We start from the raw sequence: 25922 nt of genomic DNA on the forward strand, positions 1-25922 counted from the left end.
CGCAAACCAATGAAATAAACATCTTTAAAAAGCACAAATGGAGGATAAATACATAAGAAATACTCAACATCTCTAGATAGATAGATAGATAGATAGATAGATAGATAGATGGATAGATAGATAGATAGAGATAGGCAAACCAAAATGGCATTGAGATTTCATCTGACTCTATTCAGGATGTCCATTATCAAAAGCACTAAGCATAAATGCTGGTGAAGGAAGAAGGAATACTCATACACTGTTGGTGAGAATGTAAACTAGTGCAGCTGCTATGGAAATTGGTATACAACTTCCTCAGAAACTAAAAACAGAACTGACCTATAATCTAGTCATACCACTGTTGGGCATAGATCCAAAGGAATTTAAGTCGGGAATGTAGTAAAGACCCCTGCACACTCATTCATCATGACACCATTCCCTATAGCCAAGACGTGGAAACAATCCAAATGCCCTACAACTAATTGATGAGTGGATCCAGAAAATGTGGCACAACTACACAATGCAGTATTATTCATCCATAAAGAAGAATGAAATGGATGGTACTCGAATACATCATGTTGAATGAAGTAAGCCATGTTCAAAAGGATGAGTTTTCTCTCACATGTGGATGCCATGCCTAAAAGATAAAGATACATGAACATATATATATATATATATATACATATATATATTCTTGTAGGATATATGCATTGTAAAATACCATGGTGAAACCCCATTGAACAATCAGCATGCACGTCACCAAAAATCACTACTACTGAAGTAAAACATATCCTGTCTGAGGTGTGGGTGCTACTAGGAGCAGAGAAGGCAAACACAGAGGGTGAAAGAGGGTGAATTTAGTCAAAATACTTGATGTACATGTGTAAAAATGGAGGCATAAAACTTGTTGAGGTTGTTTTGGAGGGGTGGGAAGAGCAGGTGGGAGAGTATGGAGAAGATGTATTGTATGTATAAATTAGTATGACAAAATGGAATCCCCTTGTAGAAAATAATAGATGTTAATTTAAAAAAGACGAAGGAGTCAGGTCTCAGCTCCACCTTAAGGATGGATAGCCAAAGATTCTGAGGTCAAGGGTGAGGTGAAGCCAACTTTACCAATGCCCCTCATTGCTCCAGTTTCTTCATGGTCTGGGTTCCTGGATATTTGCATACGTAGTGTGGACTTGCTGAACCTGCCCATGGCCCCTGCTCCTCTCCGAGTCCTCCTATAATTCAAGTGGGTTTGAAGAGTGGTCTTGGTCAGCTTCTCAGACTCAGGGACAGGGTCAGTCAAATTATGTCCTTTGTGCCTCTCCTCCTCAACCACAAAGTTCTGGCTCTCCATCCTGTTAACTCCCTCCCCCCCTCAAAAGTCCTCCAAAGAAACATCAGTGCAGATCTCTCTCTCTCTCTGAAATCCAGTCTCTGCACTGGCTCTGTCCTCTGCCTTCTTCACCGACCACCCAACATCCTCATCTATTCCAGGCTCTCTCTTCTCAGTGTCATCTTCCTAGATAACCTTACGACAGTTGCAAATATATATGTGCAAATAAACGCACATGCAAATATATCTGCAAATATATATCTGATCATGTTCCTATTCATCTTGCTTGTTTTGCTTTATCCTTGGCACATACCCCCACTCAATATATCAGAATTTGATGATTTATTGTATCATTATCCTCCTCCTCTTAAAACACATCCTTAGTAGAGGTATCTTCATTGAAAAGGACTTTTATTGATGATTGTTCTTAACTTCTGTGGCCCAAATTAGAGCAATTTGAAGAGGATAGGATGCCCTGGTTGGTTCTCTAACAAATAAATTTACCATCTTGAATCCCCTCAGTGAGAAGAGATTTTGAAAAAATGCTGTAAAGCATCATCTCCATGAAGGCTCTTATTTTCCACATGTGCATGCTTGGAAACTGAGTTCCAAGGGGGTAAAGCTGAACAGGAAGTCTGCCTCAGAGCTGGCTTTGCCTCCAGCTCTGCTCCCTTAGGTTCTTGTCTTTTTGTGTCCTGGGAGGACTTGCCTTTCCCAGCAGGCTCGGAGCTCCCTGAGGCTAGAGATTGAGATTCAATAGGGCATACTATCAGGGTTAGCTTTACTTGGATTGTCTTCCTCCCCTAGAGACACTTCTGCCCCGCCCAGCTCCCAGGACCTGCTTTTGCTTCCTTTGGGTCTTGTACATCAGTCGCATCCTAGTAGCATCCCAACAGCCCCCTGATCACTTTGCACTCTTACTTCCCTGTGACCCAGGTTTAACTGTCCTGGTAAGGATGCCCTCCAAGGCTCTCATCCCTGGGCTGCCCCGCCAAGCTGGTGCCCTTGCTTCATTTGGGCTCCGCCAAGGGATGGCCATGAAGACTGATGGGACCGTGGGTGTGGAGCCTCCCTTCCAATCACTACACTAATCCCCAAGTGCTGTGGGTACACAGATACACAGCCATAGGGTCCAAGGCAAGGAGCAGACCTGGAGGCTGACTGTGGAACAGAGTATGCCAGGCTTCCTGGGACTCCCAACCTCTGAGTTTGAGTCAGTAAGTTGCCCTGATTTCATTCCCTCCGTTTCACCTTCCGGTCAGCCAAGAGGTTGATCTCTGCATAAAGCTCAGGTGCGGCAAGCCCATTCTTTTGATCGTCAGCAGTGTCCTCTGTGAGAAGAACCTGGGGAGCAGCTGTGGAGCCTCGCATGGCTGGAAAAGAAATGGACCCACTTTATGCAGAAGACCCTCAGTGCCATTGATGTGACCAACACACACCCATCAGATCCATCAAGGGCGGCGACGATCCCAGGGACCAGAAGCACAGGTCTTAAACCCGTACTCTGTTCCTGCCACCATGCACACTGCGCTTTTTATTCTTGGATTTGGACATTAATTCGGTACAGTTTTGATTGGGGCAATTGCTCTACCACTTAAACCACAACTACACTTTCAGCTTTTTTGGTGATTAATTGGAGAAAAGTGTCTTACACTTCCATACCTAGGTTACCTATGAACCTTGATCCTCAGATCTCAGCATCCCGACTAACTAGGACTACAGGTGTGAGCCATCCATGGCCTTTCTCTTTGGGTAGTCAGACATATACCCACACTCGGCACCCCAGACTTTTAGCTGTCCATTGTCCCTGGGATCTGTCAACCCACTGCCCCTCCTCCAGCCAGCCCAAACCCCAGAGTCCCCAGCACCTGCCTTTTCCAGTCTCTGTCCCCTTCCTCTTCCAGATCCATATTCCAATCCCCGGAATCACCAACAGCACCACAGCAACCAGTCCTATCCATTTGTTCCAATGGGAACCTTGGGCTAAAGACAATTTGCTGTCAATATCTGCCATGGTCAGGTAAGCCATAGGATGGGGTCGGGACAGGGGAGAAGATGGGGAGACTGGGGAGGATTACCCTAGCTCTAGCTCCAGGCCTGTTTCCCAGTGTGTAAATGCTGCAGCCTGCATGAATTTTCTCCCTTCTACTCTTTCTCTGTGACCTGGTCACTTCCATATTAATGCTTCTGCTGCCAGGCTTTCTGTCTAGTCTATATACAAGAACCTCAGGAAATGGTCTAGGCTGGATTGACACTGTTCACCCCTCAATCTGTCCCTCTTTTCTCCTTGAAGACTTGCAGAAGCAAAGAACATTGCAAGAGAGGGAAGGGGATGGAAGAATCTGGGGTTTCCCATATTATGCTCTTTGCTAGGATGTCTCTATTTCTTTTGTTGTTGGTGGTGGTAATGATCACTGGGCTTGAACTCAGGGCCTGAGTGCACGTCCCTGAGCTCTTTTTTCCTTGAAGGCTAGTGTTCTACTACTTTGAGCCACAGTGCCACTTCCGGTTTTCTGATGGATAATTGGAGATAAGAGCTTTAAGAACTTTCCTAGCCAGGCTGCTTTTGAACACTGATTCTCAGATCTCAACCTCCTGAATAACTTGGATTATATGCATGAGCAGCCAGTGTCCAAATAGAATGTCTTTCTTACGGCTACAAGAAAATCCTATTCATCCTTCAAGGTCTAACACATGTGTTCCTTTCCCTGTAATGCCTTTCCCAACTCCTATAGAAGTTTCTCATTTTCTTCCATTCCTTGTTTTCTTCTCTCCTTGAACCATACTTTATATCTTGGCTTATCTATGAAGCATTTTACATCTAGCTTTACTTTTAAATATGTACTCACTCTGTGTGCTCCTGAACTAGCCTGAGGGCTTGAACTCAAGGCCTAGGCACTAGCCATGAGCCTGTCTGTCAAGGCTACCACTCTACCACTCAAGCCATAGCTCCACTTCTGGCTTTTTGCTGGTTAACTGGAGATAAGACTCTCATGGAACTTCTTGTGTAGGCTGGCTTTGAACTGCAATCCTCAGTTCTCAGCCTCCTGAGTAGCTAGGATTACAAGTGTAAGCCTGTAAATATTTCTGTAATGCTTGTAATGCCACTGCTCATTGCCATGTTCCTTGTCATAGACTGGACTGACAGATTTACTTGAACTGCTTATGTTAATTCTCACAATAACACTACAGAACAGGTAGGGTTATTATCGATCATGTAGGTAGATAGGCTCAAAAGTTATATAGCTTCTCCAAGAAAAGATGGCCAGTGTGTGATGATGAAGTCGTTGTACTGTATGTTTCTTGAAGATGGGTGCCTCTCTTATTTTTCATTGTGATTTTTCCCTTACTCCAACACATCATAAGTACTCAGCTCAAGAATGTGCACTTAATGTTGAGTAGGTGACTTAAGAAATGACAAGGATAGACGGGCGCTGGTGGCTCACGCCTGTAATCCTAGCTACTCAGGAGGCTGAGATCTGAGGATCGCGGTTCAAAGCCAGCCCGGGCAGGAAAGACCGTGAGACTCCTATCTCCAATTAACCACCAGAAAACCGGAAGTGGCGCTGTAGCTCAAGTAGTAGAGCGCTCGCCTTGAGCTGAAGAGCTGAGGGACAGCGCCCAGGCCCAGAGTTCAAGCCCCAGGACCGACAAAAAAAAAAAAAAAAAAAAAAAGAAATGACAAGGATGAGGCTACTCAGAGGAGACCCTGCCCACGTAAGCAAGCCGAGCTCAGGAGGACATTGATGGGACAGAGCAGCTGACCCCATGAAACAGCTCCTTATTGCATCAGTCTGTTCCTGCAGAAAAGTCCTGGGAAGTGAGAATGAGTGATACTTTAGGAACTGTCACCAGGAAGGGGACATCTGACATGCAGCAAAAACCCCACACATCTAACAGCATGAATGGGCAACTGATGTCAGCCCACCCTGGGAGAAAGCCTGAGTGTGGGTGGGGTCAGGAGAAACCAAGGCTGGAACTTGCTGAGGAATGGCCAGTCCTGACTCCTCTGTCCTTCCCCTCCCTTTGTGTGAATTCTGATGGCTACCCTAGGATCCTAGCTCCTCCATGTAGGGAAGTAGGGTGCCCACAAGCCCATCCTACATTTATATTCATATATTGAGTGATTTCTGGCCTTGTGTCATGGGGATGCAGTTGCTCAGAGCAGAGGGGAATCATCAGGGCTTACCAAGTGAACAGCCTCACCATGATCCTCCTGGACATTGCCAGCCAGCCTGTGTCCTTCAGGTCTAGCCGACTCTCCCCATTGGTGCCAGCCCATTTCCAGCTCCCTTCCTGGGAGCTCACACTTACCCATTTGTGGACAGATGCTAAGGTCTAAGGTCACATTCTTCTGGTCTGCAGGATTGCTAACCACACAGATGAGGTAGCCAACCAGCTGGCTCCGGGAAAGGCTGAGGCTTAGATTCCTGGAGTTGGGAGCTGCTGCTAGTGTTCTTCTCTGCCCCAACTCCCCACTGAAGCTTTGATTCAGCCAGGTCACTGTCACATTCTCTGTGGTCCCTGGGATACAACACTCCAGGCTGACATTGCACCAGCCTGATGTGCTAGTTAATGAATGAACCAGAATTTGGGGGTGGAAGACTGGTTCTGGGTAAAAGAAGACAAAAAAAGAAACTGATCTTCAGGAATAGAGACTCATGGGAGCCTATCAGCCACTCTCCCCTGTAAAGCACATTGATGTGAGAGGTTGTCTTTTTCTAAATACAAACCTGGTAAAGGAACCTGTCACCCACCCCAAACAGGGATCTGACGACCCCCTGCCCTGGGGAAGATGGCTGAGGCTCTTCCTGAAGAACCACACTCTCTGTCTACTACAACAAGAAAAGTGAGGATCATTTTCTGGACCTAGCCCAGGCTGTCCTGACTGCCCACCACACACACACCACCAGTGTCCCCCATCATGTCCCTTTAGTGACTTCAAATTGCCCTGCTTAATGATATTCCATAACCTCAGTGGGAAAGTGGATTTGAATCTAGAACTTACATCCTTCCCACTGACCCTCACACTAAAAGGGCAAAAAGGACACTTTAGGATGCACAAGTCAGTAAGAAAGGAAGTCCTCTCTAAAAGAAATATAAAGATGTACAGAAAAGAAAGAGGGGGAAAACACATAGCCTCTTCAACTATTGGTGCTGGGAAAACTTGGCAGCCACACACAGAAAACTAAATTAAAAGTGGTGCCCAGCCTATTGCAATGCATTAACATCAACTCAAAATGGATTAAAGACCCTAACATCAAACATGAAACTCTGAAACTACTGCAGAACAGAGTTGGAGAGACACTAGAACTTGTAGGCACAGGTAAGGACTTCCTGGACAGAGTCCCAGGGTCATAACAAATTGGACAGAGACATGACAAATGGGACTACCTTAAAATCAAAAGTTTCTGCACAGCTCAAGACATAGCTACCAAACTAGAAAGACAGCCAACCCATTAGGAGAAGATATTTACCAGCAATATATCAGACAAAGGCCTAATATCCAGTATATACAAGGAACTCAAGAAACTAATCCCTCCCATATCTAATGAACTACTCATCAAATTGGCAAGGGAACTAAAGAGAGACTTCTAGGAAGAAGAGATCAAAATGACAAAGAAACACGAGGAAATGTTCATCATCCCTGGCTATAAAGAAATGCAAATAAAAACCCTGAGATACAACCTTATCCCAGCCTATATCCTAAATTCAGACAGTGACAAATGCTGGCAGGGATGTGGAGAAAGAGGAACCCTACCACACTGCTAATGGGAATGTAAACTAATACAACCATTCTGGAAAGCAGTCTGGAAGTACCTCAAAAAACTAAACATAGACCTTCCCTACGACCCAGCCATACCACTATTAGGCATCTACCCTGAGCAACGGGAACCAGGATACAAGGACACATGCACCTCCAAGTTCATTGCGGCATTATTCACAATAGCCAAGATATGGAAACAACCCAGATGCCCCACTACCACAGAAGAATGGATCCAAAAAACTGTGCTACCAATATACAATGAGACATTACACAGCCATTAGAAAGGACCAAAAAATGGCATTCACAGGAAAATGGATGGAACTAGAACAAATCATGTTGAGTGAAATAAGCCAAGGTCAGAAAGACAAACAGCACATATTCTTCCTGATATACAGATGTTAAATTCAAAATGTAAGGAGATATGACAAAATAAATAGGACTCAAGAAACAAAGGATCTCCTGCCCCATTTGTGAAGAAATGGAAGGACGTGGAAAAAAATCATAGTAAGTGAAATAAGCCAGACCCAAAGAAACCATAGGTCCCATGGTTTCCCTTATTGGTAATAAATAGGAATACATGTAGGATAATCTTAGCAGATAAGCAGAATAGCTCAATAGCTAGGTACATATCATCATATAAGATGATGCTGGACGTGGTGCTGTTGCTCAAGTGGTAAAGCAATTGCCTTGAGCTGAAAAGCACAAGGACAGCACCCAAGCCCAGAGTTCAAGCCCCATGACCAAGCCAAAAAAAAAAAAAAAAGATGATGCTAAGCAACATGAATTCTAAGACATGGAAACAAGAGGTTTTCTTTTGTTGTTGCTCTTAATAATCTACGTGATTTCTTTTTCTTTTTGTTTCCCTGTCTCTCCCCCCACAAGGTTTATCGCCTGTTGTCACCATATTTTAAAACAAAGGAAAAATAAAAATTAAGTAAATATTATAAAGTAAATAGTAAATATTGAATTTTTTCCAGTTGCCTTTATTAGGCATCTATTAAGAAGATCACATGATTTTCTACCTTTCATCTATTAATTTTTTAGCATTATAGGGAATGGGAGTGTGGTTCAGTCACAGAGTATATATTTTAAAGTGTATAAGGTCCTGGGTTTAGTCCTTGGTATCAAAAATAAAGAGATGAATAGTAATAGATTTCATTATACTCGTGCTCACATTAATTGGATGAGTCCAACTTGGCCATAGTTAATGTGTTACTACATTCTCTATGTTCAATAACTTTTTAGAATTTTGCAGCAATATTTTAAACTTGCATCAAGTTTTTTGAAAAATCTTTCTTTTCTTGATTGATTTTTATTAAAGACTCAGCTTTCAGGGTGCCGGTGGCTCTTGTCTATAATCCTAGCGACTCAGTACATTGAGATCTGAGGATTGTGACTCAGAGTCAACCCAGGAAGGAAAGTCCATAAGATTCCTATCTCCAATAAACAAAAAAAATCCAGGGGTAGAGCTATGACTCAAGTGGTAGAGCACTAGCCTTAAGCAAAGAAGCTCAGAGACAGCTCCTAGACCCTGAGTTAAGCCTCAGGACTAGCACCAAAAATAAAAATAAAATACTCAGTTCATTCTAATATCATAATCCATCACATCCATCCATCCTGCTCAGTTCAAGAATTCTTCAAGGGGCTGGGAAGGTGGCTCAGTGGTAGAGTGCTTGCCTTGCATGCATGAGGCCCTGGTTCTATTCCTCAGCACCACATAAGCAAAAAGAAAAAAGCCAGAAGTGGTGCTATGGCTCAAGTGGTTAGAGCGCTAGCCTTGAGCTGAAGAGCTGAGGGACAGCGCCCAGACCCAGAGTTCAGGCCCCACAACCGGACTCAAAAAAAAAAAAAAAGAATTCTTCAAATCTGCTAGGCGCTGGTGGCTTATACCTGTAATCCTAACTACTCAGGAGGCTGAGTTCTGCAGATCATGGTTCAAAGCCAGCCAGGCAGAAAACTCCTCATGAAACTCTTATCTCAAATTAACTTCTCAAAACCAAACAAACAAACAAAAAAACAGAAGTGGCTCAAGGACAGCACCCAGGCCAGGAGTTCAAGTCCCACAACTGAGAAAAGAAAATCTGCAATTCTATGTCCTACCCCAAAATAAACAATCCTTCACATGGCCCATCTTCCTTAAACACAATAGCAGGCTAGAAGATGACCCCATGTAAGTTTAGCACTCTTATCTAGACCTCTGCTCCCAAATCACTAATTAACCAGTCCTCACAGCAAAGATTAAAAAAAAAGAGAAAGAAAGAAAGAGAGAGAAAGAAAAAGGAAGGAAGGAAGGAAGGAAGGAAGGAAGGAAGGAAGGAAGGGAGGGAGGGAGGGAGGGAGGGAAAGGAAGGGGGGAGAGAGACAGAGACAGATACAGAGAGAGACAGAGAGCGACAGAGAGAGAGGGACTCATGGCTCACACCTGTAATCCTAACTATTCAGAAAGCTGAGATCTGGGGATAGCAGTTCAAAGGCAGCCTTGGCAGGAAAATCCATGAGGGTCTTATCTCCAATAAACTACTTAGAAAACACAAGAGCAGAGCTGTGACTAAACTGGTAGAGGATTAGCCTTGAGCAAAAATGCTCTGGGACAACACCCAGGCTCTGAGTTCAAGCTCCAGGATCAACACACACACACACAAGAATGAGTAGGAAACATACAATAGTCATCCAAGAAGCCTATAGCTAGATCTAGATAATTGTATAATTGTCACACACATACACACATGTCAATGAATGATCGCCACATGGGGAAAAATTAAAATATTATAGAATACCGTGGTAAAAAAAATATTGTTTTGTTGAGAGAAAGAAAAAATAATTATCATTAAATGTTGGTAAAAGCTTTAAGTTTAGTAAACAGAAGGATAAAATTAGAAAATTGTGTACATTGTAAATTACCATAGAACTTTAGATCAAAGAAAACTATTAGCCTCAAAAACTGAGAGAAAATGAAAATTCAAAAAAGTGCATTAGGGGAAGGGAAAAAACAAATTGCTTAAATAGGGAACAGGTGGACCCATTGCAAAAATGAGATGTACAAGATGCTATGTGGAAAAACAAACTTTACAACTTTGGGGGGGGGGCGTAGGGGAATGTAGTTGTAGAGATGGGAGGGCAGGGATGGTAGGGGAAAAACAAAGGAGGAGGCAACAATGCTTGATAAGAAATGTACTCATTACCTTGCTTATGTAATTGTAACCCCTCTGTATGGTATTTTCACAATAAAAACATTTTAAAAATTAAATTAAATTAAAAAGTGGGTTAGGGCTAGGAATGTGGCTCAGTGGTAGAGTGCTTGCCTCACATGCATGAAATCCTGCGTTCAACTTCTCAGTAACACATATACAGAAAAAAGCTGGAAGTGCCAGTGTGGCTCAAGTAGTAGAGTGCTAGCCTTGAGCAAAAAGAGAAGCTCAAGGACAGTGCCCAGGTCCAGAGTTCAAGCCCCAGGACTGGAAAAAAAAGTGTGTTAGCCAGGCACTGATGGCTTATGCCTATAATCCTAGTTACTCAGAAGCTGATATCTGAGAATTGGGGTTCAAAGCCAGCCTGGGCAGAAAACTCCCAGTGATTCATTTGCAATTAACTACTCAAAAACCAGAATTGGGGCTGTTGTTCAAGCCCTAGTATGAAGAAGAAAGAAGAAGGAGGAGGAGGAGGAGGAGGAGGAGGAGAAGGAGGAGGAGGAGAAGGAGAAGGAGGAGAAGAAGAAGGAGGAGGAGGAGGAGGAGGAGGAGGAGGAGGAGGAGGAGGAGGAGAAGGAGAAGGAGAAGGAGGAGAAGGAGAAGGAGGAGAAGGAGAAGGAGAAGGAGAAGAAGAAGAAGAGGAGGAAGAGGAGGAGGAGGAGGATGAGGAAGAAGAGGAAGAAGAAGAAGAAGAAGAAGAAGAAGAAGAAGAAGAAGAAGAAGAAGAAGAAGAAGAAGAAGAAGAAGAAGAAGAAGAAGAAGAAGAAGAAGAAGAAGAAGGAAGAAGAGGAGGAGGAGGGAGGAGGAGGAGGAAGAGGAGGAGGAGGAGGAAGAAGAAGAAGAAGAAGAAGAGGAAGAAGAGGAAGAACAAGAACAAGAGGAAGAAGAAGAGGAAAATTGAACAGACATGGGGAAAGGTAGACAGGTAAATATTAACAAAATGATTGGAAATGTGGAATGTGGCAAGTTGCATTCAGTGCCTGTTTGGGCACATCGCCATACTTACCATATACACAGAGTCTGAAGACTTCATTCTTGATCGTTCCTGAATTCCATTGGATTTCCCCTGTATAGATTGCACTCATTTCTGTACTAAGATCCTTAATGCTCAAAAAGAATTCCTTTGTCACACTGAATCTGTTCTTGTATTTATCTTCAAAGTCATACCACTGAGGATTAGAATTATTAGGGTTCCAGACCACTATCAGTCTGCGCTCATTCTCAGGATTCCAACTCCACGCTACCCTTTGGATGTTAGGGCCCAAAGTATATTTCAGTGGCAGCTGGACAGATGCCCCCACAGTCCTGTTCAATGTACAGGAAGAGCTGGCCTCTATCACAGTCCGGAAGCCTGGTAAAGAAAAAGCTAACATTAGTAGAAGAAACTGTGGAGTGAGCAGTACAGTATAAAAACACATCACACTGATTTGGTATTTACAAAGAGAAAATCATCTCTAGTTCATGGCTGTGGAAACAACGATGCAGAGATATTGGTCTTGCCTACAATGTAGCAACTTTGACCCTGCTCATATTTACCACAGTCCTAGAGTCCTGTTCTTCTTCTTGGGGCAGGCACCAAACATGACCCTTGGTCTAAAAATCCCAGAAAGCCAGGTGCCATGGCTCACACTGTAATCTAGCAATTCAGGAGGCTATGATCTGAGGATCACAGTTCAAAGAGAGGAGCAAGTGTGGGTTGAGGGAAGGCATGAAACAAGAATTTGGTGTTAGACAGGTAACTCTAGTTCCAACAGCAGTGAATAGGCCACAGGACCTTGGGTAGAGTTGGTCATGTGACCATGAGCAAATCATACTACTTGAATTCTGTCTTAAATTTTTCTGCATCCGATGAATTACCCCATCATCTTTTTTTTTTTTTTGGTCCTTTATGGGTCTTGAACTCTGGGCCTGAGCGCTATCCCTCAGCTCTTCAACTCAAGACTAGTGCTCTACCACTTGAGCTACAACGCCACTTTCGGGTTTCTGGTGGTTTATTGGAGATAAGAGTTTCACAGACTTTCCTGACCGGGCTGGCTTTGAACTGAGATCCTCAGATCTCAGCCTCCTGAGTAGCTAGGATTACAGGCATGAGCCACCGGGGCCCGGCTTTACCCCATCATCTTTAAACTCAGCCTCCCCACCAAGTATCAAGTTACTGACAAAATGCCAGCCCATGCTGAGAAACACTATTTACTTGGTCCAAGGATTAATTAAAAGCAGGAAGATTCAAAACCAGGAAAGCCAAGGAGATTCTCACCTTCATTAATCACCAAAAAGCTGGAGGTTTGGCTCAAGAGGTAGAGTGCCTACTTTGAACACAACAAGCTAAAGGATAATGCCCAAGCAGGCCTAGAGTTCAAGCCCTAGCAACAACACAAAAAATAAAATAAAAATAAAGCCAGGCACCGGTGGCTCAGGCCTGTAATCCTAGCTACTCAGGAGGCTGAGATCTGAGAACCATGGTTCAATGCCAGCGTGGACAGGAAAGTCAATGAGACTCTTATCTCCAATAAACCACCAGAAAACAGAAGTGGCACTGTGGTTCAACAGGTAGAGTGTTTGACTTGAGCTGAAGACCTGAGGGACAGTGCCCAGGCCCAGAGTTCAAGCCCCAGGACCTAAATGAATAAATAAGTAAATAAAAATAAAAAAGTACGATTAAAAAATGGGCACGCAGCTTCCACTTGCATCTGTGTCCTTCAGTATGAATCATTCCCTCCTTCGGGCTCTTCACAGTCACTTTGAGTTCCAGAAAGCACAAGATGTTGGTTTATTTATTTATTTATTTTGGCCAGTCCTGGGTCTTGAAATCAGAACCTGTGCACTGTCTCTGAGCTCCTTTGGTTCAAGGCTAGTGCTCTACCACTTGAGTCACAGTGCCACTTCCAGCTTTATCTGCGCATGTGGTGCTGAGGAATGGAGCCCGGGGCTGCATGCATGGGAGGCAAGCTCTCAGACACTGAGCCACCTTCCCAGCTCAGTTTTATAGATGAGCATGGATGAAAAAGCCCTACTGCCCCTCAAACAAGCAGAGCCTTTCCTAGTCATCTTCAACAAGAGATAAGACTGCTCTAAAGGAAGAGAAGAGCCAAAAACTCCAGACAAACCACCTGACACCTTACAGGCAAGCAGCTGCCTGATAGGTCAGGTAGTCTGACAGGCAACAGTGGCTTGTTTAAGTGATAAAGGGGTAACCTATCTGAACCTCAGGGAACAAAGACTTAGTTAATGGTCCTCCAGCCAGGAGTCAGTGAGAATGCTTGATGATCACGCCCATCTCTTTCCCTCTGCTCCAGTTCTCCATTTATTTAAACCTATAGCTCATGTCAGTACCCCAAAGGCAGCTGATGATGCACTGAAGTGCTTGCTGTCTTCGCTGGGCTGCCTCCTAGTAAATCCCTTTTCTCGGCCCCTCACCATTATTGGAGAGTAGCCATTCCAACATGTAGAATTCTAAGAGTTTGGGGTTTGCAAACGTGTTCTTCATAAACTCAGTAGTTCCTGAATCTGCTTCACAGCCTGAAATGTGTTGACAATAACAGATTTTATGCTGGGCACTGTAGCTCAGGCGTGTAATCTTAGCTAGTCAGGAAGCTGAGATCTGAGGATCTTGGTTCAAAGCCAGCCCGGGCAGGAAAATCTGTGAAACTCTAGGCCCCAGTCTATAGTTCTTTTATCTAAGCTGATTTTCATCAAAATAGGAAAGAATAACCTATGTACATAAGTGCTCCTGGTCCCTCCACTCCTCAGCCTCACACTCCTCAGAGTGTGTTTCCTTAACCTCCTAAATATCCCCTTGACTAGGTGTGATCGGCTTTCCCCCTTCTCTGCTGGTTGAACAAGGAATTGGTTTACAGCTGAGGAAACAGGCTCTGAAAAGATATATCTTCTGGTCCCAGGGCATACATAGGCCCAGGGTGCATAGCCAAAATGTGGCAAGACAGTAAGTCTGACTGCAGAGCTCAGACCTTTGCAATTATAAGAAGGCTGGCAGGCAAGACAAGTCCAAGTTTGGTTCACCTGAAGCAGCATCCTTAACACACATCACACCCCTGCCATCATTAAATACAGCTGCGAGCTGTGTCTACTTATGTGAGCACACAATTCTGATCACCAAATGGAGGAAGCAGGCTGGTGGAAAGTACAGGTCAGACAGACACATAGAAGACAACAGAGAGCCAAGCAATGCTCTTAGGATTGCAGTCCTGAGACACTCTGAGCTCAACCCCAGCTTTCTGCCCTCCACCCCACAGCCAACTCCTCAGCCTCTGCCCAAATCACTCCCAGGGCAGCCATGCCTGCTCTGCTACTCACCCACGAAGAGAAAAACTCTCAGCAGTAAGACTTGGATGGAGAGCCAGCAGCTTCTTCTGCCTGACAAGGCCATTGCTGTGAAGTAAAACCTTGTCTCACTGGGCACTGGTGGCTCAGAAGACCATGGTTCTAAGCCAGGAGGAGCAGAAAACTCTTCAAGACTCTCATCTCAAGCTAATCATCAAAATTCTAGAAGTAGATCTGTAGCTCAAGTTAGCCTTGAATAAAAAAGGGACGTGAGAACACAATATCCTAAATTCAAGCCCACTATCACTCACACACACACAAAAGAGAAAGAAAATCCTTAGATCGGCCTCTGCCCGTCTGCCCCCACATCCTTGTTTCCTTATGACTGGAGTCAAAGGAAACTTTAACAAACCAAAAAATCATGGATGGCGGACAAGAGAGGGATTCAGAAGTGAAGAGAATATGATCAAAATAAATTGTACACATGTGTGAAATGTCATAATGAAACACATTGTTTTTGGAACATGTAAATTTTTTTTACAAGATGAATGAAATCCCCCTGAGGAGCCTGAGGCCTAGGTGACTCCATCTTGAGCTAGCGATCATCTTCTGAGGTATGAGTTATGCAGCCGACCATGAGCCCGGCCTGGGCATGAACAGAAGAAGCAGTTCCCAGGTGACCAGGAACATAAACAATCCTTGGGAAAACCGCAGGCAGGTGCTGGAGGGCATGGTGGAGTTTGTGAAAGGAACCCTGCAGATCAGCATGTATCTCCTTGAGACTCCCCTGTGGTGCGAGCCAACCAGTTTCTTGTCCTTTCCTGCTTTGTAGTGCGCCAATCATACTATAGAATTGTTTTATGATTTTCCCGCGATGTGTAAGAACTTGTTATAAGATGCTATGATATATGCAAAGTCCCTGCCTTCCCTAAAAAATTGTATAAAAAGTGCTATAATCCTGGGCTCGGGGCCTCTTAGTGTCACCTGTTACCAAAGTTACCAAGTGCGAGGAGGACGGAGCTCAAGCTTGTAATAAACGACTCTTTTGCCTTTACATTGGTCTTGGTCTCTGGTGGTCTCCGGGCGGGTCTTGAGTCCAGGTCCTTCACCCCCCACAAATAGGACTTTTCTCTGACACTAGGAATAAATCATGCTGACTATGGAATGTTTGTGAAACATAGGAAATATACAGATGAATAAAATCACTTGCTACACACCTCACAAAGCTAGCCACTGTAAGTATTCTTGGCTAGCAATGAAGTAGACAAACTTACCCTTCTAGGAGGGAGAACTTTCCAGGTAGCCCCACCAGCTGTCAGAATAGGGCCTGGGGAATGTATTGGAATTTGGATCCGGGCAGACAAGTGGGGCTATCTGAACCAATAACTGGAAGCCCCCAAGGAATTTTCTAGTAACAATACAAATGGAGTAGTGACAGGATGTCTTGATTTGTGCGCAACTAGAAAGGAATTGCCCACCTGGACGGAAGTTGATGTCAGCCTCCTTGACCTTTGTATGTTTGATACTATGGGATTTTGTGAGGAAACAGTTTGAAGCTGGGCGCAGGTGGCTCACGCCTGTAATCCTAGCTACTCAGGAGGCTGAGATCTGAGGATCTCGGTTCAAAGCCAGCTTGGGCAGAAAAGTCCGTGAGATTCTGATCTCCAATAAACCACTAGAAAACAGGAAGTGGCCCTGCAGCTCAAGAGGTAGAGCGCTTGCCTTGAGCTGAAGAGTGCAGGGACAGCACCCCAGCCCAGAGTTCAAGGCCCATCCCCCCCCCCCCCCCACACACACACACAGTAAGGAACCAGTTTGTATATCAACTCAGTCTTCCCTCTCTTTGGAGCTGAACTTTTTGATGGCACTAGCCTGGTTTGGGTCACTGGCAATAAACTTGTTTATCCTTCCAAGAAAGTGGTCTTGATTTTTTTTTATTTTTATTTTACTGGTCTGTGTTGCTGTATCAGCAACTCTGGTTATGTTTCCCTGTACACCTTAAACTACAATATTTTTGGTTAGTTTTCAATATAAATTATTCCTCTTCAAAGTGGTCTATGTGAGATGGTGAATAAGTAGTAGAAGAAGAAATTAGAGGCTGGGAAGGTGGCTTAGTGGTAGAGTGCTTGCCTCACATGCATAAGGCCCTGGGTTCTATTCCTTAGCACCACAGAAGCAAAAAAGGTCAGAAGGGGTACTATGGCTCAAGTGGTAGAGCACTAGCCTTGAGCTGAAGAGCTGAGGGACAGCGCCCAGACCCAGAGTTCAAGCCCCATGACTGACAAAAAAAAAAAAAAAAAAGAAAATAGAGTAACATTTCTCTCCCTCAAGTTTGTATGAAAGACAGCAAGAGAAGAGCTGAAAACAACAAGGCCACAGGACAGTCACTCCACTCAACTCAGTTTCAGAGGACTGCTGTCTCCTGGGAACAAATATCACCTACAGACAATGGCTGAGTACTTTTTGTAGTAGGAAGACCCCTACTCAGGCAGGCAAGCCCACCTAGTCCTCTGGAGTGACAGCCCACCACAACAAAGTTGTTAACAAAGAAGCAACTTTATTGAGAAGGTTCCAACACTGACTGGCCAGGGTCACAGCACAGGTTCGGGAGCTGATACTGCGACCCCAAGTGTCCCACATACTTTAGTTTTTAAAGGCAAAATTCACAAGGCCAAGCTTGGTCACACACAGGTGACCAATGAGATTGTCACACACACAAAAGATTGCACAGTCTTACTAGACCACACGCAGGTGGCCAATGAGGTTTCAGTTCGTCACATAATGGCTGTTTAAACCAGCCTATCACTTTTGGTTTAAATGACTCACAAATTCAACCGGTAAGGTCGAGCTAATGGTAAGCATAGTGATGTTTACCAAAAGCCCCCACAAAAGTTGGAGTTTACGATAAGCTCCGGAGGTTGTCAGTATGAGCCAGATTACAACCTAACTGTTTTATGAGTCAGTCCTTAACAATCAAGGTGGGTTAGGTTGTTAAGGGGAGGGAGACCTAGAGGCATTCTTTCCATTCCAGGAACTGGGCTGGGAGCCAAGGTCTAGTTAACCTTGTTTAAAGGATTTTTTTCTAAAATCCCTAAAACAAAGGCAAAGCCTGGAAAGAAGCTGTACCAGCTCGAGTCTCCTCTCAGGGCCTACTTCACTTTTAAAAGATTTCATTCTTATGTGGCACTGCAGGCTCATGCCTGGTCTCCTAGCTACCCTTGAGGATGAGATGTGAGGATGACAGTTTGAAGCCAGCCTGGGCAGGTTGCTGAGATTTATTTACTTACTTATTTATTTATTTACCAGTCCCAGGGCTTGAACTCTGGGCCTGGGCGCTGTCCCTCAGCTCTTCAGCTCAAGGCTAGCGCTCTACCACTTGAGCCACAGCACCACTTCTGGCTTATTTCTTTTTGCTTATGTGGTGCTGTGGAATCGAACCCAGGGCCTCAGGCATGCAAGGCAAGTGCTGTACCACTGAGCAACCTTCCCAGCTCTGTTCCCTGAGTTTGTTTTGCCCAAGGCTAGCACTCTACCACTTGAGCCACAATACCAATTCTGGGTTTTCTCTTTATGCTTCTGAGGGATGGAACCCAGGGCTTCATGCATACTGTAAGGTATATTAAATAGGTAAGTTTTATTAGGTAGAGAGCACCATGTGGTATTCAGACAGGAAAAGAAGTGTATTTACCCAACTGCTGCCATACCCCCCAACATGTAGAGGCTAGGCTGAAAAGGGAGTAGAGTACCCACCCCCAGGCAGGACTTATCTAGGCCACTGAAATGAAGAGGTGTGGCCAGGTGGGGGAAAGGTGTGGGCACATTGGATCTAGATGTGACCTCAGGGTCTGGGACCCTCCTACTGTCAGCTGGGAGGTGTGGCTAGAGGTGGTCTAAGATGTGACCTAGCAGGAGGGTAGTTTCCAGGTATGCCAGTTACCTAGGTAACACAGATACAGTTATAGAAATTTAGACAAGAAGTAGGGAGGTGTCTATACAGGGCCTGCATGGCCAGGGGCAGACCTTACACATGCTAGGCAAGCATTCTACCACTAAGCCACATTCCCAACCTTCTGAGATTCTTTTTGTTGTTGTTGGTCTTGGGCCTGAATTCTGGGCCTGGGCGCTGTCTCTCAGCTCTTCTGCTCAAGGCTAGAACTCTACCACTTGAGCCACAGCACCACTTCCGGCTTTTTTCTTTTTGCTTATGTGGTGCTGAGGAATCGAACCCAGGGCCTCAGGCATGCAAGGCAAGCGCTCTACCACTGAGCTGGCTTGTAAACAGAGGCCTCAGAATTCAGCCTTCTGAGTAGGTAGGGCTAGATCTGTGAGCCACCAGGGCCTGGCTTGGAAATGATTTTTTGTTGTTATTAATTTTACTTACCTGTGCTATTGAGCTTCAGTGTGCTACTTCTACCACCTGTGTATTTTTAGGGTGCTATAGAAATACTGAAAAGAAGCATGGGAATTCAGAAGGCAATTGTAACTAAGAACGAGAGCTTCACAAGTATTAAGATTACACCCGGGAGCTGGTGGCTCACGCCTGTAATCCTAGCTACTCAGGAGGCTGAGATCTGAGGATCACGGTCAAAGCCAGCCTGGGTAGGAAAGGCCATGAGACTCTGATCTCCAGTAAACCTCTAGAAAACTGGAAATGGTGCTGCAGCTCAAGCTGTTGATTGCTCACCTTGAGCTGGAGTGCAGAGAAAGTATTAGGATTGCAATTAGATGAAAGATAGGGACACTTGGATCTTTTACATTAATCTTGCTTTAAATAGATGTCACAACAAACATCCAGGTCAGCTAAAAATACTTTGATGCTAATAAGAGAGGCTTAATTGTGGTGACCTAACAAACAATCATGATATTGCTTTATTTTTCTCTTGTGTCCAAAAACACACTGTAGGTAAACTAAGCAGGATAGCCATGGTCACTCTGAAGTAGCAAGATTTCAGGTGCCTTACATTACTCTATACCTTGCTTGGTATGTGGCTTCTATTTTCAAGGTCACAAAAAGGCTACTGGAACTCCAGCCATCAGCTATATGTTCTAGACAGGAGAAAGCAGCAGAAGGCAGAGCAAGTTTCCGGACATTGCTTACCTTTAGTTGCTTTTATACTTAAGCACATCTCTACCAAACACAAGTTAGGAAGTGAGGGGGTTGATGATGAGCAAGCAGCTAGGAGTTTTTGTTTTGGCATTCTTATTTTTTTGGGGGGGGTGAGGGGTCCAGTCGTGGAACCTGAACTCTGGGCCTGGGCACTGTCCCTCAGCTCTTCAGCTCAAGGCTAGAACTCTACCACTTGAGCCACAGCGCCACTTCCAGCTTTTTTCTTTTTGCTTATGTGGTGCTGAGGAATTGAACCCAGGGCCTCAGGCATGCAAGGCAAGCGCTCTACCAGTGAGCCACCTTCCCAGCCCAGTTTTGGCATTCTTAATTAAACATGTATGTTTGAGCATGCACATGACTTATCTTATACTAATATACATGGTTACGAAGGGATCTGGAAAAAATTATGCTACATGAAGTGAGTCAGGTTCAGGCAAAGGGCACATATTTTCTCTCAAATGTGGAAGTTAGATGCAAATTATACATCTATGTAAACATATACATATAGACACAAATACATTGACTGAAGTATATAGTATATGCTGGGGAAGATTCCAATGGTGTAGCTCCCTTCAACAATGATCTTACACTTTAACAAAATGAATATGAAGAAGTTGGAGATTGTGTTGTTGGAGGGAGGGTAAAGTCAAGGGGAGCAGGATCAGACAAATCAAAACGGGAAGGGTAGGCAAATATAGTCATAATATTCATGTACATAGAAGAAAATGGAGCCAGGTAAACTGAGGGGAAGCATGGGGTTGGGAGAGATGAAGAAGAAGGATGGAAGGAGTGGCATCCATCAAAATGCTTTGTCCTCATAAACTGGCATCTTGAATTGAGACCTCTTTGTACAACTACTTAAAGATATACATATAGGGCTGGGAAGGTGGCTCAGTGGTAGAGTGCTTGCCTTGCATGCATGAGGCCCTGGGCTCGATTCCTCAGCACCACATAAGCAGAAAAAAAAAAGCCAGAAGTGGTGCCATGGCTCAAGTGGTAGAGTGCTAGCCTTGAGCTGAAGAGCTGAGGGACAGCGCCCAGGTCCAGAGTTCAGGCCCCAGGACCAGACTATGTGCATATCTATATTTTTATTACAAGTGCAATTTCAAGATCAAAGTACACTGGATAGTTACAATTTCGAGAAGCTGTCACTTGTCCCCCAAACTGGCTGCTTATGTTTACATTCCCATGCACCCTCCAGGAGAGTTCCCATTTTCTCACAGCCTTTCCAGTACTGACTGTCATCACCCAATTTGATGGATGTATGACATTTAATAAATGAAGGCTGATAATGTGGAGGCAGTTTGTGGGGAGGAGCTGGGGAGGGTTTTTGCTTTGTTTATTTTCTGCTGCTACTCCTGGGGCTGGAACTCAGGGCCTGGCTTAGGCTCTGACCCTGAGCTTTTTCTTTTCCTCTTTTTTTTTTTTGTCGGTTGTTGGGCTTGACCTCTGGGCCTGGGCGCTTTCCCTGTGCTCTTCAGCTCAAGGTGAGCACTCTACTGCTTGAGACACAGCACCACTAGGTGTTTTTTTGTTTCTTCTGCTACTCCTGAGAACTCAGGGCCTGGCTTAGGCCCTGACCCTGAGCTTATTATTTTTTTTTTTTTTTGGTCAGTCATGAGGCTTGAACTCTGGGCCTGGGTGCTGTCCCTCAGCTCTTCAGCTCAAGGCAAGCACTCTACCCCTTGAGCCACAGCACCAACTTCCAGTTTTCTGGTGGTTAATTGGAGATAAGAGTCTCATGGATTTTCCTGTTTGGGCTGGCTTTGAATCTCATTCCTCAGATCTCAGCCTTGTGAGTAGCTAGGATTACAGGCCTGAGCCACTGGGCCCCAGCTTGTCCCTGAGCTCAAGGCTAGAGCTCTACTACTTGGGTCACAGGCATTTTTTGTTGTTTTTTGTTTTGTTTTTTGGTTGTGGGGCTTGAACTCTAGGCCTGGGCACTATCCCTGAGCTCTTCAGCTCAAGGCAAATGCTCTACCACTTGAGCCCTCAGCACCACTTCCAATTTTCTGGTGGTTAATTGGGATAAGTCTCATGGATGTTCCAGCCTTGGCTGGCTTTGAACCGAGATCCTCAGATCTCAGCTGCCCGAGTAGGCAACAGTATCCAGCTAGGCTTTTTCATGATTAGTTAAAGATGAAGGTCTCACAGACTTTCCTGCCACGGCTGTCTTCAAACTGTGATCTTCAGATCTCAGCATCCTGAGTAGCTACATTTATAAGCATGAGACACTAGCATCCAGCTGTCTGATTTTTTAATATACATTGATGGCTAAAATCTTCCTTTTTAGAACTTTCTTTGCTGTCTCACACTGGCTCTGTTGTGCTCTACATTCATTTTCATTTAATTCTAGAAATTTTTAATTTTCCTCCTTGCATTCTTCAATGGCATCATCAATTATTTAAAAGTGTATAGTTCAATTCAATCTCTATGTGCTTAAATAGTTTCTGTGATTTCTCATTTAATTATTTTGCTATTAGTTTGTTTTTGTTGTTGTTGTTGTTGTTGTGGGGCTTGAACTCTGGGCTTGGGTGCTGTCCCTGGGCTATTCAGCTCAAGGCTATCACTCTACCGCTTGAGCTACAATGCCACTTCTGATTTTCTAGTGGGTTATTGGAGATAATGGCAGCCAGGCATTTAGAAACAATGCCATGTCTGGTTTTCTAGTGGTTTATTGGACTTTCCTGCCCGAGCTGGCTTTGAACCATGAGCCTCAGATCTCAGCATCCTGAGTAGCTAGGATTACAGGTATGAGCCACCAGCACCCAGCTGCTATTGGTTATTTTATTTCCCTAGCTCTGGAGACTCCTTGCCTTTTTGTAAAATAAGGACTTTATAGGACTTCGTGTCCTGAATCTTGCTGAGGAAGATTATGCACCTTACCACAGAGAAATAGAACAAATACTTGGAAATGGTGTTTGCTAAAAAGCACCAACTCCTTACTCAGGCCCATGGCTTACTAAAAGCAGGAGAAAGGCTTGGCATCCTGTCTCCATCCTGTACCTGGGGCTGCTCTGAGCCATTTTCTCCTGTAGTTACCTTTAGAGCTATTTGGGTTCCAGGAAGGACAAGAGGGATAGATAAATACTGTCTGACAACACTCAAAGCTACACCTCAGGCACTAAAGACATTCTTACTCTTCTGTTGACCATGCTCCTGCAGATCAATTCTAAGATATTGGTAAAAGCAGCCATATCTGATCCAGTTCCTCCTGTATTTAATTCTCATATCTCACCCAAAAAATAGGCTGAAATGCTTTCTTGGCCTCTTCTTGTTTTTTGCCTATGTCATCCCCACTTTCTGTCCAACATCTTTATCCATCCTATTTTAGAAGCTAGCCACACATGACATGTTGGAACCTACTGAGACAGGATAAACTAGGGAAAATGAGTCATGTGAAATGGCAGCCAGGCATGTAGAAACAATGTACTTAGAAACATAGAAGCACTATCTTCTTTCTACTACTTCACTAGCTGCAAAGTTAATATGAGGGAAAACAAAAAGAGCAAGAACAGTTTTTTTTTTTTTTATCTGACCTTGCTTTCTGGCTCAAAACAATTAGTGTGCTCTAAATCTGAGATGCATATGTGTAAATATATGTATATATATATATATATATATATATATATGCATATATGTATTCATTCCTTCCTAAAAGAGATGCCCAAACATAATGGTCATATATTTAAAGTACTGGTTAGTCTCAGAAACCATGAGCCCAAGCAGTAAAAGTGTAACATCAAGAGCAATAAAGAGGGCTGGGAAGGTGGCTCAGTGGTTAAAGCACTTGCCTTGTATGCCTAAGGCCCTGGGTTCGATTCCTCAGCACCACATAAGCAAAAAGAAAACAGCTGGAAGTGGTGCTGTGGCTCAAGTGGTAGAGCGCTGGCATGGAGCTGAAGAGCTAAGGGACAGCGCCCAGGCTCAGAGTTCAGGCCCAGAGTTCAGGCCCCATGGCTGGACCCAAAAACAAAAAAGAAAAAAAAAGAGCAATAAAGAGCAAAAACTAAGCCCTTATCTATACATAACTTTAAGTCAGACTGTTGTCAGAAAACTGAATCTCCCTTTGAGCCATCCATACTCCGTTAGAGTGCCTTTTTAGCTTAGCGTTAGTCTGCTTACCAGTGACTTGCTTGCTTACACAATAAAGCTCTGCCAAGGTTTCTTACTTTGTGACTCGTATATAAATTTTTATTTTGCAATTGAAGTCATGGACCCTGTAAAGAGGCCCTACTTTTAAAGGGAAATATCACAAACCCTCACCTGAATCATGATGCTCTGGAGTTGAGTGTCCAACCTAGAACGTTCTATTTTAGAAATGAAACTTCCTGTCATGCCCCGCTACACAAATAGCTATAAGTATTGCTTACACCTCTGTGCTATTCTAATACACAGGGTCTCCAGGTTGTTCAGTCAGTCCCAATTTAATGAGGGCGGTCTGTTTGTGCAGGATTTTTCCATACAGATTTTTTTCCAACAATGGAGCAGTATTTCAGAGTGGAGTAAAAGAGAAAGCACAGGGACCATAATTTGTTTCATCCTACACTATTAATCCTGCCCATTATAAATGAAAACTAGCACTGAAGTGGAATGCATAGGTCAGAAGTCATTTGTGTGTGTGTGTGTGTGTGTGTGTGTGTGTGTGTGTGTGTGTGTGTGAGCGCGCGCGCGCCGGTATCTGGGCTTGAACTTGGGGCCAGGGTACTCTCTCTTAGCATTTTTACTTAATGCTGGCACTCTACCACCACTGAGCCACAGTTCCACCTCCAGCTTTTTGCTGGTTAATTAGAAGTCTCACAAACTTTTTTTTTCCCTAGTTGACTTCAAACCACAATCCTTATATCTCAGCTTCCTGCATAACTAGTAGGATTGTAGGCATGAGCCACCAGTGCTTGGCAGTCACAAGGAAAGTGAAGACATGCTTGACCTCCAGGGATATCTTCTTGCCAATGACCTACTTGAGACTAAGTCCAAGCCCAGCACTCTCCTTGTTAAAAGGAAATGTTCAAGGAGCCCTAGAAGAGAGTTTTTGATCTAGCTCAGAGGGCAGAAGTCTTGGTGGGCCTCTCCTCCACACACATACAGTGGGGGTAAGGACCCACAGGGTCCAGACCCAGGCAGCCACACATCCCCACTCCTAGTAACAAACTTGTCTGTCTCCATCCCTCCCTTTCCCCAGGCCACAAAGGCAGCTCCCTGCTAATGGCTTCTTCCATGCAGCCCAGGGCTGCCTCCTCGGTTGAGCTCCCTTATCCCCTAAAAACCTCCTTTCCATCTTTTTATTCATCCTAGTACTCTACTGAAACAAAGGAAAGCCAAACAAAAACTCTTCATATGTGAACTGTAGTGGGACAGTTTCCTCTTTTTGCTTTTCAAAGACAACAAAACTGAACAGCCAGCCCTCCCCAGAAAACAGCTCCCAAAGGCACTTACCGAGCAAGGTGACTGCACTCAGGACCCTGGGCACCCAGCCCAGGTGGCAGTGGGAGCAGGGAGCCATCACAGCTGCCTTCTTATCTGATGAGCTGCTGAGGAAACAGATGGACAGCAGCAAGAGAAGTGAGAAAGCACATCGCTTCTGAGCCACCCACAGGGGTGGAACTATACGCACAGGAAATCATTGACCAACATACAAAAGACCCAGCCTCCACAATACACACACCATAAGGCATGGTAGCACCTGGTTCCAGTATATGCCTGACTTCTTGGTTGGTCTTCTCCCCGCTGGCACTTCTAGCTGGGCTTCTCACACCAACCTACCCCCACCACCTCCACCCTCACCTGCTTCCTCAGGCTAACATTCGTTTTAGTTTTATGCCAGCCAGTAGGATGCTTTCCCCATCCTGCACCATAGAGCAAGCCTGAGCCCTCTGAGTTTAGTCATTTCTTTCTATTTCTCCCCCTTTCATTGTTATTTTCTTTTTCTCATTCTACAAGGTCTACAACTAAAAATGTGACAGACATACATAACACAGATCTTAATGGAGCTCTCCTATGCAAATACTTGCATTTACCTTAGGTTAGAGACAAACTTGATGGCCTAGAAGTGAGAAATTTCTCTTTAAGCCTCTGCCAGCCCTGTCTTGCCACACAGAGGATGGGGTGAACCCATACTGGGTCTCCCCACAGTTCAGCTACCTCAGGGTCATCTTCCCAACCATGACTATGACTCACTGAGCCCAGGATCTAGCTCTTAACTCTCACCTAGACACCCTAAGACACCTCAAATGTGTTCTGTCTTCGATTTTTCACTCTATCACTTGAGCCACAACT

At 44.5% G+C, this 25922-nt stretch overlaps 1 protein-coding gene across 2 annotated transcripts; it reads right to left on the reverse strand.

Annotated features, from left to right (window-relative positions):
* Window positions 1–264: 264 nt before the first annotated feature.
* On the reverse strand, window positions 265–25184 carry LOC122109479 (T-lymphocyte surface antigen Ly-9-like). Of its 2 annotated transcripts, XM_042681909.1 has the most exons (8): window positions 25083–25184; window positions 14573–14790; window positions 11265–11609; window positions 5618–5914; window positions 3176–3286; window positions 2555–2676; window positions 1096–1205; window positions 265–616 (listed from the first exon to the last, which is right to left on the reverse strand). In XM_042681909.1, exons 2-7 carry the CDS (start codon window positions 14643–14645, stop codon window positions 1122–1124), a joined length of 1032 nt encoding a protein of 343 aa, XP_042537843.1. In that variant the 5' UTR covers window positions 14646–14790; window positions 25083–25184; the 3' UTR covers window positions 265–616; window positions 1096–1121. The 2 variants fall into 2 exon arrangements, with proteins under 2 accessions (XP_042537843.1, XP_042537844.1); XM_042681910.1 differs by lacking the exon at window positions 14573–14790.
* Between the last annotated feature and the right edge of the window lie 738 nt (window positions 25185–25922).

This window comes from Dipodomys spectabilis, unplaced genomic scaffold (genome assembly GCF_019054845.1).
Source record: "Dipodomys spectabilis isolate Male_0828 unplaced genomic scaffold, ASM1905484v1 ptg000069l, whole genome shotgun sequence".
Lineage (NCBI taxonomy): Eukaryota > Metazoa > Chordata > Mammalia > Rodentia > Heteromyidae > Dipodomys > Dipodomys spectabilis.